Below are 16,379 nucleotides of genomic sequence, written 5' to 3'. Positions count from 1 at the left end.
ACTATAGCCTTTCGCACAATGGGGGATGGATGTAGTTGGTCCTCTACCAACTGCCAGAGCTCAGAACAAGTATGTGTTACTGGCTACAGACTACTTTACTAAGTGGGTGGAAGCAGAGCCATATCCGAGCGTTACTCAAACTCATGTGAGACGATTTATTTGGAGTAATATTATTTGCCGGTTTGGTATTCCGAGGTCAATCGTCATGGATAATGGTACCAACCTTGACAGTAAGCAAGTAAGAGAGCTGTTGGAGGAGTATGGAATTAATCAAAAGCTGGCAGCAGTAAGTCACCCACAAGCCAATGGACAAGCGAAAATTACAAACAGAGCAATCTTTACTTGTATCAAGAAGAAACTAGAGGAAAGGAAAGGAAGGTGGTTAGATGAACTGTCGAACGTCCTATGGGCCTACAGAACGACCCCAAGACGACCGACCGGAGAAAGCCCATTCACCATGGCGTATGGAACCGAGGCAGTTATACCAGTCGAGCACTTAGTTTTGACTGTTCGAAGCTTGGCATAGAACCGTGAGCATAATGACAGTATGCTAAGGTTTAACCTCGATTTGCTGGAAGAAAAAAGAGACGCAGCAGCAGTAAGGCTCGCATCTTACCAGCAGACGCTTGCGAACAGCCATAACAGGAAAGTAAAGCACAGAGACTTTAGGCCAGGTGACCTGGTTCTAAAAAAAAAGGTGGGGATAGTCAAAAAGATGATGCCACCATGGGAAGGCCCATACAGAATTGCAGAAGCCATAGGAAAAGGGGCATATACCTTAGAAACCATGGCCGGAAGGCTGGTTAACAAGCCTTGGAATGCTACTTCTCTGAAGAGGTATTATCAATAAAAAGTTGAGATTCAATACTGAATTTTGTTTATTTTAAATTGAAAACAGTTGAATGTATAAGTTTCTGAGATTTATAAAGATTGCACTCCTCTTTAAAAGGCCAAGTGGCAAGTGGCATTCCAGCCGAGCGCCAGGCACCTAAGCAAAGTAAGTGGCAGCTGGCATTATGAGCCGAACGCCAAACACTTGCCAAGAAAAATAAAAGGCCAAGTGGCAAGTGGTATTCCAGTCGAGCGCTAGGCACCAAAGCAAAGTAAGTGGCAGCTGGCATTATGAGTTGAACGCCAAACACTTGCTAAAAAAAATAAAAGGCCAAGTGGCAAGTGGCATTCCAGCCGAGCGCTAGGCACATAAGTAAAGTAAGTGGCAGCTGGCATTATGAGCCGAACGCCAAACACTTGCCAAGAAAAATAAAAGGCCAAGTGGCAAGTGGCATTCCAGCCGAGCGCCAGGCACCAAAGCAAAGTAAGTGGCAGCTGGCATTATGAGCCGAACGCCAAACACTTGCTAAGAAAAATAAAAGGCCAAGTGGCAAGTGGCATTCCAGCCGAACGCCAGGCACCTAAGCAAAGTAAGTGGCAGCTGACATTATGAGCCAAACGCCAAACACTTGCTAAGAAAAATTAAAGGCCAAGTGGCAAGTGGCATTCCAGCCGAACGCCAGGCGCCTGGGCAAAGTAAGTGGCAGCTGGCACTATGAACCGAATGCCAAACACTTGCTAAGAAAAATTAAGGACCAAGTGGCATTCTAGCCGAACGCCAGACGCCTGAGCAAAGTAAGTGGCAGCTGGCACTATGAGCCGAACGCCAAACACTTGCTAAGAAAAATTGAGGGCCAAGTGGCAAGTGGCATTCTAGCCGAACGCCAGGCGCCTGAGCAAAGTAAGTGGCAGTTGGCACTATGAGCCGAACGCCAAACACTTGCCAAAAAAAAAAAGAAAAAAAAAAGAAGAAAAGTTTACATAAAAAGTTTGATCAAAAGTCGGCCATCTCATTAATAAAGTTCAGAGGGTTACAAAAAATGAGGTGTAAAGATGGCGAATATACCAAAGTCAGTACATTTTAAAAAAAAAAAGTTCTAACTAAGAGGCATTTGCCTCGTCGGCCTCTTGATGATGTTGGGCTGCCTCCTCATTATTGGTGGCGTCGCCGTCCTCACGAGGTGGAGAGTCGAGGTGAATGACAGAATCGTTCTGTTGAGTACTACCCTCAACAGCGTTGGAAGAATCATTCTGCTGAGGGTTATCTTCAGCAGTAACAGCAGATGGAGTCAAGGTGGACAGAGGAAGAATGTCCAAAGTCAAAGCAGCAGGAGGAGTAGGAGTGATCCGAGAAGACGCAATCTCCTGACATTCATCAAATATGTCCTCGGCAGCGGTGGATTCTGGATCGGTATAAACACCAAGAGGGTCAATATCCAGTTCCTTATCAACATTATCAGGGGTAGAACCAGTCTGACCCTCATCCGGAACGCAATCGGCGTAACCCTCTCGGAACCCCTGAGCATATCTGAGGGCTCCAACTCTAGAAAACCGAGCATGTAGAGCTAGCATACCACCATTTACCCTGTTGATGGTATCAAGTAAAGCGTTGCGCTCGTCCAAGGCCCTTTTCTCAAAGGCCATCCGAGCGGATTGCTCATCACTCAGAAGGCGTAGCAGTTCTTCCTTCTCGACCTTAAGGGATTCCCGCCCGGTCTGCCAAACGCTCTTTTCAAGCTGCAGAGCATTCCTCTCATCCTGAAGAGAGTCAGTCTCCTTCCCCAGCGAATCCCTCTCTTTTTCAATTTTACCGAGCTGAACCATCAACCCGGTCTTCTGAGCAGCCAAATCATTGTTCTCCTTGTTCGCTGCATTAAGGCTGTCAGAAAGCACGCGGACCTTGGCATTCACATGCTCAACTTGTTTCTGCATAGCCATCATCCCGTACAAGGTCTGTAGAGATATACAGGACAATTGGTTAAGCCGAGCAGATGGTTAGAAGAAAATAAGTGTCAAGAGTGTGTAAAGATTTATTGACTAAGGGGCAGAAGTTACCTCTATGGCGGACAAGGGAAATCGGCTGAACACCTCCCTCTGAGACAGACCTTTGGCTACCTCGATGTCCTTGGGAGTCCACATACTCCTGTAGTAAGCCATTGCGGTCTGACCATCTTTAAACATGGTCTCGGTCGGTTTTACAGACGATCCGTTTGTTCAAATGAAGCGAGGGCTCCATGGTGCCGTTCCTGAAGCGGAAGTGCCCAGAAGGGGTGGGGGACCTAGCTTGAGGAGGTCTCGCCAGGGATATCATATTCGGCCCAGAGGGCCTAACCCTCTGAGACAAGGGAACGTCATCTAAGCTGAGGGTACTGTCAGGTTGATGCCTTTTTCCTCTGGCCTTTTCCCGTGCAGAAGCAGTAGTAGAACCAGGAGGATTGTTGACAGAAGGGGTAACGTTCGGACTGGCAGTCGCCGTGTTAGCGACCGGGTCAGCAGTCGTCACGGATAGATCGGTGGAAGGAGTGCTATTAGAAAGGGTAGCGGAGGAAGATGCTGAAGCCGGTGAGGAATTTGATGCAGGGGTGATAGCAGGCCTGGGGGCAGTTTTCTTCCTGCCGAAGGAAGGGATCTGGAGTTGGCTCATTGTCTTGCCGAGGACTGAGATATTGAGGAGATTGTCTGAGGTGAGAAGGTCCGAGCAGGAGGGAACGTTGGTCAGAACGTACCGCTTCAGGTAGTTATCCCTATCCCTGCACACACTGTAGCTCAAATCATCACAAGGAATGCCTAAGGAATAGCACAAGAAAGTACAAAAACGAGGAATGCAAATCTCGCGAGGACAGTCACTCTTATGATTTTTATATTTCTTGTAAAAAGAGACAGAGCACTCTCCAAAAGCGCTCGGGATAGGGAAGTCCTCCGCAGCTGGAGAGAACCAGGCTTCCCTAACCCCAATAATGTTTTTCCTCCAACCCTTCTCGAATTTAATTTTATCCGTGCAGATGGACCTCTTCTCAATGGGGGAAAAGTGGTAAAACGGTTCGTCAGTTCTGATCTTGCTGACCTTGTAACAGAGGAGAAGATCTATGAGGTTCAGATCCAGACCTCTGTCACGAATCAGGAGTAGCATAACAGATAAAATCCTAAGGAAATTGGGGTTTACTTGTAAAGGGGAAAGATCTAGCTTGTTGAAAACATAGCAAAAGAAAGGATGTAAAGGAAACCTAAGGAGATTGAGATGGAGGAGTGAAAACAGGACCTCGCCGGGAAGAAGGCCAGCACCGGTTCTAATATTCACTTCTTGGGGGCAGTTTCTAATTTCTACATCGTCAGGAAGGTGAAGTTTCATGCGAAGAACGTCTAGATCTACTGTCATGGTGAGAGTGAATGAAGATTCTGGGGAGGAGAAAGAAGTCTTCTAAAAGAAAAATGCAAATGAAACTAACCTTAGAGAGTGAAAACGGCAGAAAGTATTGCAAAGCCACTGGAAGGAGGATCTTTCGCAAGAGATCGCCGGAGAGGATTCAAACAACAAAAGGTGAGATGGAGACGGTAAAGAGGATCGATGACAAATCAATGAAGCTTATAAAGACAAGATGAGCCCAAGGGCCAAGGAGTCAGGAAAGCGATGGGTTGTCTTTTTGAATCTCGAAACGCCGACCCCTAGATCTAACCGTCCATTCTCCCACACGATCTCCTCGAGCCGTCAGGTCATCATTGGCAGCCTCTAATAATTACCCCCTAATCAATAAGGGGTAATTATGGGGGCAATTGAGGATGCGGCAAGTGGCATGGGCCGGATATAGTCCGTGGGAACGAGATCGGGTCGAATGATTGAAGTAGGATCCATGCCAAAGCGCCCTGGAATGGGCCGAACCTGGGGGATCCACCGAGGAAGGTCAAGCCCATTGGAAGATCATGCCCAGAAGGAAGAGAGCTTTTGAATATAGGCCCAATGTAATCGGTTAACAGCATGGCCTATAAATAGACCATGACAGGTGGAAAGTAAAGGGAGAATTCTAGAGAGAGAGAGAGAGAGAGAGAGAGAGAGGGGAAAAGATTGAAGAAACGAAATCTTGTATCTTCAAGAATAATTTAACTTAAAAATTTTATTAAAATTTTTTTTAATCCCAAATTTAAACCGCAACTCATGGGGCCAAACCTGAGTCACTTTTGACAGGATTTCATGGTATGCAAGAAAGTGTTAAGAAATTGTTGTTGTTCTCCATTCTTGTCTTCTTTGTGGAGAAGCGAAGACTGAAGGAAGGAAGGAAGAAGACTTTGAAAGTAGATGTGATAGTGATCGTCAACACCGCGACCACCAAGTCGTCTCGTTATCGTATTCACCAAATGCCCTTGCCATTCTCCGGAACTACAATAATGCACCTTTTCCCCCCTGCCGTGGGGTTTGGTCTGTTTAAATTGCTGCCATTCAACACACATGACACCTGGTAGCCAAAGAACCTCAACTGATGACAAGTACTAAAATATTATAGTTTTTTATTTTTTTTTATGTAGTGGAATAAATTTTAATTACCAAAAAGTAATACTCCAGAGACTATAGTCAAGACATATTCAAAATCTCTTAAAAAAACAAAAGAACCAAATACACTACCATTTTTTTTTGGTAAATTAGTAAATTAAACTGATATCTCCTTAGTATTTTGTAATTTACACCACTACCATCCTCACTTAATATCAAGTGAGTTTTTGATTAAAAAATTAGGATTTAGCACCCATGATTTCATCCTAAAATTGTAAAAAAAGAAAAAAATAATCAACTCTTAAATACGGCATTTTTTTTTTTTGTCTAAAAGTTCAAGTAAACACATACAAAGAGCATGATATTCAAAATTGTACTCATTTTTTATTTTTATATAAAAAAGGAATTAAGTCAGAGGCTCACCTACAAAATTACGAAACTAAATTTGAGAGTATAACCCATAATCTGTTAGTGATGGCAGGTAAAATTTGAAACAGAAAAATATAACTTTAAAATACAATAAAAAGTTGGGTATAAAAAAATGAAAAAGAGGATGACAAAAATATATATGCACACATGTGAACAACTAAAAAAATAGAAAATTATTTAAAGATTTGGTATTAAAAAAGAGATGTGATATTGTCAGTCTAACTTTTCACTTGTATTTAACTTATATTTTAATAAAATGACAAAAAAAAAACCTCGTATAAATAAACTATAAGAATAGTTTTGAGATAGTTGTGAAGTGTGAATGTACTTTTAAAAGACAATTATATTATACCATTTTTATAAAATGAAGCCCAAGTGTGTGAAAACGAAAATGAATATAATTGTCTACCTTAAACAATCAATATTATTTTGTCTCTTTTTTTATTTTTAAAATATATTGTCAACTATCGACCAAGTCCAAAAAATGAAATTCTTTTTTGGGTTGAGAGGGTGGGCCCAAGCCCACAAAACGTAATGGCCCAACCCCATTGGATGATGCAACGTTCAAATCATCTCTCATTGGACAAGCACTTCAGAAGTCAATATAAGAATAAAAGAAGGGCAGGAATGTAATACGAAGCCAAGAACTGGGCATTTTGAAACTAGACTTTCTATAACTAGACTAAACACTCCCACAACCTCTACCTCAATTCCGCGCTAATGGCGGACCTTGTTCTAAGAAAAGCCTTCTATTCCAAATCCAAGCTCACACAAACATTACTACTCTTGCTCACTCTGCAACTTTCTTTTCTAGTCCATTCTTCAGTATCTGAAATCATTTTCGAAGAGCGTTTTGAAGGTAAATATATATATATATATATATATATATATACTATGCTTTAGGAGCAGTACTGATTTGTGGGGGTTTTTAAAAAAAAAAAATTATAAATTGATGAATACCCTTTTCAACTCTGTAAATTTTTTAAAAAAATAATCTGAAATTTTTATATGTATATATATATATATGCAAGTGCCATGCTTTAGGAGCAGTATGGATTTAATTATTTAGATTAAAAATTCGTTTACTTTTTTTTGGATTTTTTCGGCAGCTAAAGGGTAATTATTTTTATGCTTATATAGTGATTTTCTTACCTAATATATCCAATTGGCTTGTTAAATGAAAAGTTTGCCTTTTTTTTTAGTTTATGATCAGTTTGGCTAATTATGTAAGCAGGTAGTGATATTAATGCTCATTCAGTGATTTTTTTACCCAATATATCTAGTTCTTTTGTTATGCTAAAAGCTTGTCTTTTTTTTTAGGATCAATTTATTAAAGTGTAAATAGATTATTTATTATAGAAAGCACTGGGAGAGACTTGAGAAATGGTTCTCGAGCTTCTCCTTAAGCTATCAATTGATAGAAATGAAATGATTTCTTTTTTGTTTTTGTTTTTTTGTAGCATTAAATTAAATTAAATGATTTCCCAACCCAGAAGATGATTTATTTTATTTTATTTTTTGGGGGAAAAAAAAAAAAAAAAAAACCTGAAATAGATGATTCATTCATAGGGGCTTCTTTGGTTGTAATTTCTATTTTTTCTCTATCCTTTTTACATGTCCTGTATTGGATTTTTTGATTGAAATTTGGGTTATTAATTCTGAATGCATCTGTGATTTTTGCTGGGAAAGATGGGTGGCACAAGCGCTGGGTCAGATCTGATTGGAAAAAAAATGAAGGGAAAGCTGGTTCCTTTAAGCACACAGCTGGAAAGTGGGCTGGTGACCCTGACGATAAAGGTGTGACCTCACTTGTGAATTTTGATTGTTTACTGTCTTCAATCATTTTTATTATTTTATTATTAATATTATTATTTTTTGAACTGAGATGCTGTTTACTAGTACTTTCAAGGTTGCACTTGGCTGCCCAAGATTAATTTGGGTTGGAATTACTGTAGTGTGGAATTTGAAGTTCTTGCTTCTGTTCTGAAATTGTTTTTGAAGAGTTGGCAATATGGAATGATAAATTCAAACCCCAAGGTCACTTGTATATGATTTGACCTAGCTAACTGTAGAATTGGATCAAGTAGCTTTCTTACGCCTATTTTGCTAGTGAGGCATTGGTCATATCTGAAATTCTGCGAAGGGATAAAAAATAAAGAAGAGAAAGAAAGGGGAACAAAGAAACCATTAAAAAATGGAAGTTAGATAAAGAAGTTCCAGTAAGAACTAAGACAATAATACCTCTGCAATAGTTTGGAAATTGCATCGTCACAGTATTTTATGCAACAGTTTCGATATCCCAACACCAACAACAAATCCTTTTCACCAAATTTCGATATCCCAAACAAATTTTTAATAAATTAAATTAATCTTTGATTCTTTATCTGTCATTTAAATTATTGTTGTTTTTTTACATGAACTTTAATGAGTCTTTTTGTCTTTTTTGCATCTAATGTTGTTAGCAAAAGTTTATAGATAATAATAAGGCGGCACCATTTTTTCGTTTAGGTTCTTAATACTAATTATCTTCTGTAATCTTTTGTATTACAGTAGAATTTTTGAAAACTTTGGTGTAAAGTACTTCAATTTGGATTTGCTTAATAATTGATGAAATTTCTTCTAAAATACAGCTTGAAAATGTCAATTGTCCAACTAAAATAGAAATGTGTCTGAAAGAATTGGCATAGAAGTTTACATGTACAGACCTTGTTATTTACCAAAAAGGACTTGTCCATTAGACAACTGTATGAAGCTGAAGTCTCTAAATGAGTGGAGTTACAATAGATTACATGCAACTTCTTCTTCTTCTTCTTTGTTTAAATTAGAAGTTTACTAATGCTAAAATAGAAGCTTAGAGAAATTTAAGTAGTGGGTTGTCTATTATTCTGAAATTTTGCAGGGATCCAGACAACTCCTGATGCCAAGCATTATGCTATATCTGCTAAGATACCTGAATTCAGTAACAAGAACAGAACATTGGTCCTACAGTATTCTATAAAATTTGAACAGGAAATTGAATGTGGTGGTGGTTATATAAAGCTTCTCTCCGGATTTGTTAATCAAAAAAAATTTGGTGGGGACACTCCTTACAGGTTTGTTACATATTGCATGTTTTTCATACGATTTGTACCATGTATTCGGTTCCTCTTTTTTCTTTAAAATTTTGTCTCAAGTCTGTGGTTCAAACATCTGATAACCAATGCTCTTTTATGTAATGGAAAAAATGGTTTTTTTTGCCTTGGCACCTCAAACCCTAGCTTAGCCAAGTTGCTACATAGTGTGGTCATTCTAAATCCTCCAGTAAGAAGAATATTCCTTCAAATAGCCTTATATATAATATAACATACAAAGTTTGTGCATAAATCATGATATTGGTATAAGATGGAAAACTAACCTCTCATGGCTCAACCTGAATAACGGCATTTATTTTAGCTGGCTGAAATAGCACAACAGGCTCCTTGTCTTCTCTCAAATAGTTAGGGTTTTGTCTGTAAATTCTCGTGAAATCTAATAAATTCATGTAGTTTTCTATATATCACATCAGTAATTACTATTTTTGCTGCTCAAAATTGGGAGCTAGAGGCTGGTCTCTTTGATTTATTGTATATATATAACTGAATCATCTGAGTAATTTTTGGGAAAAAAAACTTTTTGCCAACTTTATTAATAAAAACTTGCTATTTTTATTTAATGGTCATAAATTTTACTTTATGGCCATATAGATTTCAATAATTTCAAGTATCTAAAGCAAGCAACAAAAAGAGAGAGATAGAGAGATTTCAATATCTTCAAATCTATTTGCACTTGTGATAACTAGAAGCTATTGTGTGAATTTCGCTATATTGTATACAAATCTATAACGGTATTATGCTGTAGGTTTGTTTAGAGTGATTATTCGTATGTCTTCATGACACATGCCTGCTTCTAGTTCCATCTTACTAGAAATGGTTTGGGCTAACGGTATAGGTAAAAAACAATAAAATTTTGAGGAAATTTACCATGTATACATGCTAACTGCCTTGATCAGCACAATGTCTTAGAATGCTAGGAAAGTAATTTATGTTTAGGGCTGCATAAGTTTCATATATTAAACTAAGTAGAGAAAATGGCTCCTTACCACCAGATTTGGCCTAACGGCCCTAACATCAAAACAATCAGATCCAGAGTATGCGGTTATTTGAAATGTCTGAAATTTTTACTTCTCTTTTAGCTGGATTAGTGTCCAGCCTATTTTCCCCTACTCTAGATCGATTGGGTTGATTAAAAGGTTTCCAACTGTCTTAAAGGAAAGAAAATTTCATAAATGGACAAACTAATCCATTACTTTTTATTTTCCTTCTTTATTCTCTCTCCCTCCCTCCCTTGCTCCTCTTTCCCCTTTCTTGTCCTCCATATCATCATCATCCTTGCCTTAATCCCATATTTCCTTGTCCTCCACATATTTTGGCAAATTTTCAGTCAAAACATATAATTGGTATTCACTATTCTCATATTGCCTTAACATATTTTATGGGCTCATTTTTTTTTTTTTCTTAATTGCTCATTCTTTATTTTAAATATATGCTTTCTTTTTAATTGTTGTAAAGAACTGTTTTTGACTAACAATTTTTGTCTTGAATAGTTTGATGTTTGGACCAGATTTATGTGGCACTCAGACAAAGAAGCTTCACGTTATACTCTCATACCAGGGCCAGAATTACCCCATCAAGAAGGAACTGGAATGCGAAACAGACAAGTTAACCCATTTTTACACATTCATTCTTAGACCTGATGCAACTTATAGCATCCTGATTGACAATCGTGAAAGAGATTCTGGAAGCATGTATACAGATTGGGATATCCTTCCTCCCCGAAAAATTAAAGATGTGGATGCAAAAAAGGTTCATCTTGAACTCAGAAACTCAGTAACATTCTAGCTAAAGATTAAATAATGACAAAAAGTCCTTATCTTAATATTGCTGGGAGGGGTCATTTCTTTGTACAATGGTAAAACCTTGTGCCAATAGAAGTGGACATTTTAAAGTCCTAGAACAGCCACTTTGTGCAAAATAATGCCCAAGTTTAGTTAGGTTACATTCTCTAGTAGCCTTAGATTGGATATTATGTGTTCATGTTCCTTTTATTACTCATGAACATTCGAGTCCTTGTGATGTGTGTTCTCACTTTCTTATTCTGCTTTAAATTTGCCATCTTTCACAGCCTGCAGACTGGGAAGATAGAGAATATATTGATGATCCTAATGATGGCAAACCTGAGGTATTTACTCTGCGTTCCCTTCCTTTAATTGGGTTTCTACACTTTCTTGTAACTGTTGCACATGATTTACATTTTACACTGTCTCCTTTATCTTGGCATTGCAGGGATATGATTCAATGCCACGAGAAATTCCTGACCCAAAAGCTAAAGAGGTTAGTTAACTTATAAAGAGGTCAATGCTCCAATCTCCATAAGCAAAACCATGCAATTCTTATGCTGCTTCGCATGGTTCCAACTGTTGCGAGTTTCTTTCGTGTTGCATTTCGAAGAGTCTGCTTTGGTTTCCTGTTTATTTTCAAATTGTGTGTGATTGTTTTCATTTGCTTGATTTAATCGATGTTTTCCAACTAATCTTCCGTACTCTTCTTTTCTCTCTCCCCCTCCAAAAAAAAAAGTGCTAACCCTCTCTCTACCCCCCTTTCCCCATCTTTCTCCCAAATTTCGGTACTTACACATGTAAGAGACAAATGAAACATCTGTCGTACATTTCTTTCAATTGTCATATGTGAAGAAAAAAGGAAAAAGCTTACATCGCACTTATTTACTTTCTCTTGATTAGCCTGATAACTGGGATGAAGAAGTGGATGGCATCTGGAAACCGCCAAAGATACCTAATCCGGCATACAAAGGACCATGGAAGCGCAAGGCACGCCAAAAAGTTTTTAACAGCTAACATTAAAAAGGTTGAAGCTTGACTAACGATGGAATTTCTCATATGGGTGATTTTTTTTTTGTTTTTTCTGACCAGAGGATCAAAAATCCTAACTATAAGGGAAAGTGGAAGATTCCTTGGATTGACAACCCAGGTAACTGCATCATGTCATATACACACGTGTTTGTGTGCGCACACATTGGTATTTCATAGCATCTATATAGAATACATTTGCAGGAACAATTTATATCAAATTTTCCTTTTCTTTTCCTACAGAGTTTGAAGATGACCCTGACCTTTATGTGTTGAAGCCAATTCAATATGTGGGTATCGAAGTTTGGCAGGTACGGTATTAGTACAACGCCTTGATTTTTATGTCACTAGCAAAAACTTGTTTGTTTGTGAATAAAATGATTGTAACAAGTAAGGCAATGCAGGTAAAGGCAGGTTCAGTTTTCGACAACTTTCTGATTTGTGACGAACCAGAGTATGCAAAAGGAGTTGTCGAGGAAGTTTTTGCAAATAGGGAGGTCTGCTCTCACTCTTCTATTATTACAAACAAATCCTGCTTAATAGTAGCCTAATTTTCCTTAATTGTTTCAATAAAATTTCAGGCGGAAAAAGAGGCCTTTGAGGAAGCAGAGAAAGTGAGAAAAGCGAAAGAGGAAGAGGTTATTTGGCTGGAGTAGTTGTTTCATTTCATTTTCTTTATTGAGTTCAACCATAAACTTTGGTGATGGATGAATATCTTCTAAGTGGTTCGGGCTTTATGTATGCAGGAAGCCCAAAGAGCAAGAGAGGAAGGTGAAAGGAGGAGAAAAGAGAGGGGCTATGATCGACGATACCGTGATAGGGGGCGCTATAGAGACAGATACAAAAGGGTTGGTGACCTATATCTTGTTTTTTATTTATTTAATGTTTAAAAGATGATTATGAAACTTGAACATGGAAATTTTGTTTGCAGCACGGTCGCCGTGATTACTTGGACGATGATTATCATGTAAGCATGAACTCTTGCTTTACTTATTCTTTTGATGGCTAGTTAGTTGGCATCCATTGTCACAAAGCTCCAACTTATTTGCAACATCTTAAATACCCTTATTTTTGGATTAGTCCGAAGTTTCTTTTAGTAAATTCTAGAATGAATATATACATATTTCATTTTGTTTTACTTGTTTCTCCACTTGGAGCATACAGTGCTTTTCAAAATTAGTTGCTTCTTGAATTTTATTTTATTTTATTTTCCTGATGGACAGAATCAAAGTAATAAGTGTTTGGAGCATTAAATGATTTGTATCCATAGAACTCTGATTTTGACATAGTTAATAAACAAAATAGGAGTTAAGATCATCCAAATCACCATTATGAAAGTAATTAGTATTTTTGGAAATGCTGACACGTTCATGATAGGTCATCATACTGGACCTGCATCATCAACCAATGTTTAGTAAAGTTTTGAAATTATTTTTTGGAAGTAAGTAAGAACAACCAACATGCCAGTAACCTAGCTTTACCAGGCCCCTACTTCTCAAAGAGAGGTCGGGTCTAGGCCCTTACTTCTCAAAGAAAGGTCAGGGTTCAAGCCTCAGTGGAGGCATGTGTGTGTGAGTACCAACTAAGAAGAAAAAAAAAAGGTAAGTAAGAACATATTAGCTTGTTTGGCTAGATAGAATAGATATCTTAGTAGTAAGAAAAGGTGTTGGCATGAAATTGGCAGTGCTGGTGGCAGCGATGGTGATAGTGGCAGATTACCAGCGGAGTGATGATGACTTTATGTGGTGGTGGTATTAGATCCGGAAGATGACAATGAAGGAATTGTTTGTGGAGGTTATCGGGTTGATGGGCCTCGGAAGTAGCAGCAGTGATGATGTTGGTGGTGGTACCAACAATGTCGGCCATGAGGTGGCAGTGGTGATGGGGTTGATGACAATTGAAAGAGGTTGTGGAAGTGTGAGCTGGTATTCACAGTAGTGGTGCTGGCGATAGCATTATTAATGGTGGTATTGCTGTGTGGCCACATTTAGAGTAGTGATTGTACGACGGTGGCATTGATGTTGGAGTTGGTGGATACAATGGTGGTGGTTAGTGGTGGGGTGGTGATGACAGGCAGTGATTGTGTGTTCTGATCTAGTGATAAGAGCGAAAATTAAATTGTTTGCTTCGAAAAGCCACGGTGTTTTCCTATTTATGCTGATGGTGGTATTCCTATGCTTTTCTTGCAATTTGGTTTCCGAATGCAGAAGGTGGCATTGATGTTGGAGTTGGTGGATACAATGGTGGTGGTTAGTGGTGGGGTGGTGATGACAGGCAGTGATTGTGTGTTCTGATCTAGTGATAAGAGCGAAAATTAAATTGTTTGCTTCGAAAAGCCACGGTGTTTTCCTATTTATGCTGATGGTGGTATTCCTATGCTTTTCTTGCAATTTGGTTTCGGAATGCAGAAGGTGTCTTCGACCTGCAAGCTGGTGTTCAAATTTAGCGGACTGCCAACATGATTTTCAATATTGCATATATGCTTTATAAATTGGTGAATTACAATTATTTATCTACTTACAACATTTTTTATTTGGTTTTGCAGGATGAACTATGATGGAATCTTCACAATCTTCTCGTCGACGATGGATAAATGGTGAATAATTTACCATGGGATGTCATGTTATCCAAATTGTTGTACCATCTTCAGTTGTAATAGTTCATTTGACATTTTTGTACTGCTCTGTTGCGTTAAACAGTGTTAATTTTGAGTGCAAATGATATCCTTTTAGTTTTAGCTGCTCTCTCTCTCTCTCTCTCACACACACACGGATGACATATCAGTCCAAGAGGTCAATTTTGAGTGAATCTGGGGATGTATGACTGCTGCATAACAGTTCCTTTAAAAGTACATTACAAGCTGAAGAAGTTGAATTGACAAGCTAGACCCTGTTTGGTTTTTGTTTTTGCTTTTGCTTTTAATAATTCTGAATATATATATATATATATTGAAGTCTTGAAGCATAATGGATGTGTCTATTTGTTGGTGTGATATTACTAAAATACCCTCTGATAAGATAACATCGTTTAATAAATGTGTCTTCTCAAATGAAGCAATGCTGGGGCTTCAATATATTTCGTAGTGTATCGATTTTTAGGAAATTTAATGTAATTTTTGGAATTATGGGTGAAGTCCATTTAATTTTGTAAAAACTTGAGGGATGTTAGTGCAATTTATCCATTTTCCTCTATTTTTATTTTATTTATTATTATTATTTTTTAACATGACAGCTTTCTCTGGGAGGACCCTTTTCATCACAATACCACGCATCATTATATTAAGTGGAAGAATTTTAGGCTTCTTTTTTCAAAAAAAAAAAAAAAAAATTGAGTGGATTTGAGTTTAAACAAATCCCTGAACTCGAAATATTAGATTATAGGTAGAAAAGACATGTTTTAAAACTATTACTGTGCTGTTAAAATGATAGTTGCCATGGATTTCAAATAACTTATTCCATTTTGTTAATTATTTAAAATTGTGGTAAAGCTCTAAGCATTGATAAAACTTCAACTTAATTATCTCGTTCTAAATTTATGATACAACCATGCGAGAACATAAATCCATTCATTTCAAATGGAGCCTGAGGGTTTAAAAGGTTATTTTGAATTTTTGAGCTTCTTACAATAATCATAAATAACATTAGGGTCCGTTTGGTTAGAAAGAACTAGCTAGAAAGGAAAAGAAAAGAAAAAAAAATAAAATTTGTATGCGTTTGGTTAGATGGAAACTGAATTTTTTTGGGAAAGTAGATTCTCGCATGTTGTGAATTTTTCATAAAAATTTCCCCGTACAAAACACACGAAAATTTACTTTATTGCAAAATTTAGCCACTTTGTATATTTGTTTCCTCTTGTGCCCCTGTCAGTTGTTGCTCCCCCACTCTTCTTCGCTTTCTCCTTGTTTCTCTCTACTTTTCAGTTTCTCCATAAACTTCACGCAGAGGTATATTTTCTTCTGTAAATTGGTGTAATCCTTATTTAATTATTTATATTGCTATATATGCATATAAAATTAATGTTTTATAAATAATGATTGAGATCGAGTAGTATACATACATGCTTTTTTAGTTTTATTGAAAAATTAGGGTTAGTGTTGTAGGCCATTGGGATTCTTAGTTTGATTGGAAACTTACAACTTCTATATTTGAGTTTTACAATTGTTGTGTTCATTAAGGATACAATTTAGATATTAATAGTAATAATTATATTATTATTTTTAATAATATATATTTTTATTTTTTATTTTTGTTAAAAATATATATAAACAATTAGGTATAAGGTGATTCATCAAACACAATTTTATTTTATTTTGAAATATTTAAATTCTTAGGAGTAGTTTTGATAATAGAATTATTTTCTTTTCATTTTCACCCCATCCAAACTAACAAAATATTATTTTCTGGTACCTTTCTTGAAAAAATTTCCTCCTAACTAAATGCATACTGAAAACTTGATTTTCTTTTATTTTCCTTCACTATCTTTGACTTTCTATCATAAATTTCTATTTAACCAAACCAACCCTCATGCTAGTTGATACACTGAAGGACTGGTTTAAGCTCAATCATTCTATGAGCAGTTGGAGTCAGTCGGTCTAGTATGTATTTTAAATTTTAATTGCACCTCACTCATCAATTTAAATTACAAAAGTAGGTAAATGAAGGATTTGAATTGGTTAAAACTAATTTTGACATTTGC

General features: G+C 37.3%; 1 protein-coding gene across 1 annotated transcript; it reads left to right on the top strand.

Annotated features, from left to right (window-relative positions):
* The first annotated feature begins 6,435 nt into the window (after positions 1–6,435).
* LOC132311629 (calreticulin-3-like) lies at positions 6,436–14,421 on the top strand. The gene is made up of 14 exons (XM_059809631.1): positions 6,436–6,602; positions 7,433–7,540; positions 8,643–8,835; positions 10,365–10,623; positions 10,943–10,999; positions 11,104–11,151; positions 11,559–11,645; positions 11,748–11,805; positions 11,928–11,995; positions 12,089–12,181; positions 12,266–12,322; positions 12,431–12,532; positions 12,616–12,651; positions 14,230–14,421. Exons 1-14 carry the CDS (start codon positions 6,464–6,466, stop codon positions 14,239–14,241), a joined length of 1,317 nt encoding a protein of 438 aa, XP_059665614.1. The 5' UTR covers positions 6,436–6,463; the 3' UTR covers positions 14,242–14,421.
* Positions 14,422–16,379: the final 1,958 nt, after the last annotated feature.

The sequence above is a fragment of the Cornus florida genome, unplaced genomic scaffold (assembly GCF_030987335.1).
Source record: "Cornus florida cultivar Cherokee Brave unplaced genomic scaffold, ASM3098733v1 CherokeeBrave_3.0.0_Hap2_Chr06, whole genome shotgun sequence".
NCBI lineage: Eukaryota > Viridiplantae > Streptophyta > Magnoliopsida > Cornales > Cornaceae > Cornus > Cornus florida.
The sequence above is the reverse complement of the archived record's forward strand: the minus strand, read 5'-3'. Positions and strand labels throughout refer to the sequence as shown.

What these genes read in the sequence shown, in the direction of transcription:
- LOC132311629 (XM_059809631.1), top strand. Translation starts at nt 6,464, where the DNA reads ATGGCGGACCTTGTTCTAAGAAAAGCCTTCTATTCCAAATCCAAGCTC. An exon ending in TTTCGAAGAGCGTTTTGAAG is followed by an intron (nt 6,603 to 7,432) that starts GTAAATATATAT and finishes TTGCTGGGAAAG; the next exon opens with ATGGGTGGCACAAGCGCTGG. An exon ending in ATAGAGACAGATACAAAAGG is followed by an intron (nt 12,533 to 12,615) that starts GTTGGTGACCTA and finishes TTTTGTTTGCAG; the next exon opens with CACGGTCGCCGTGATTACTT.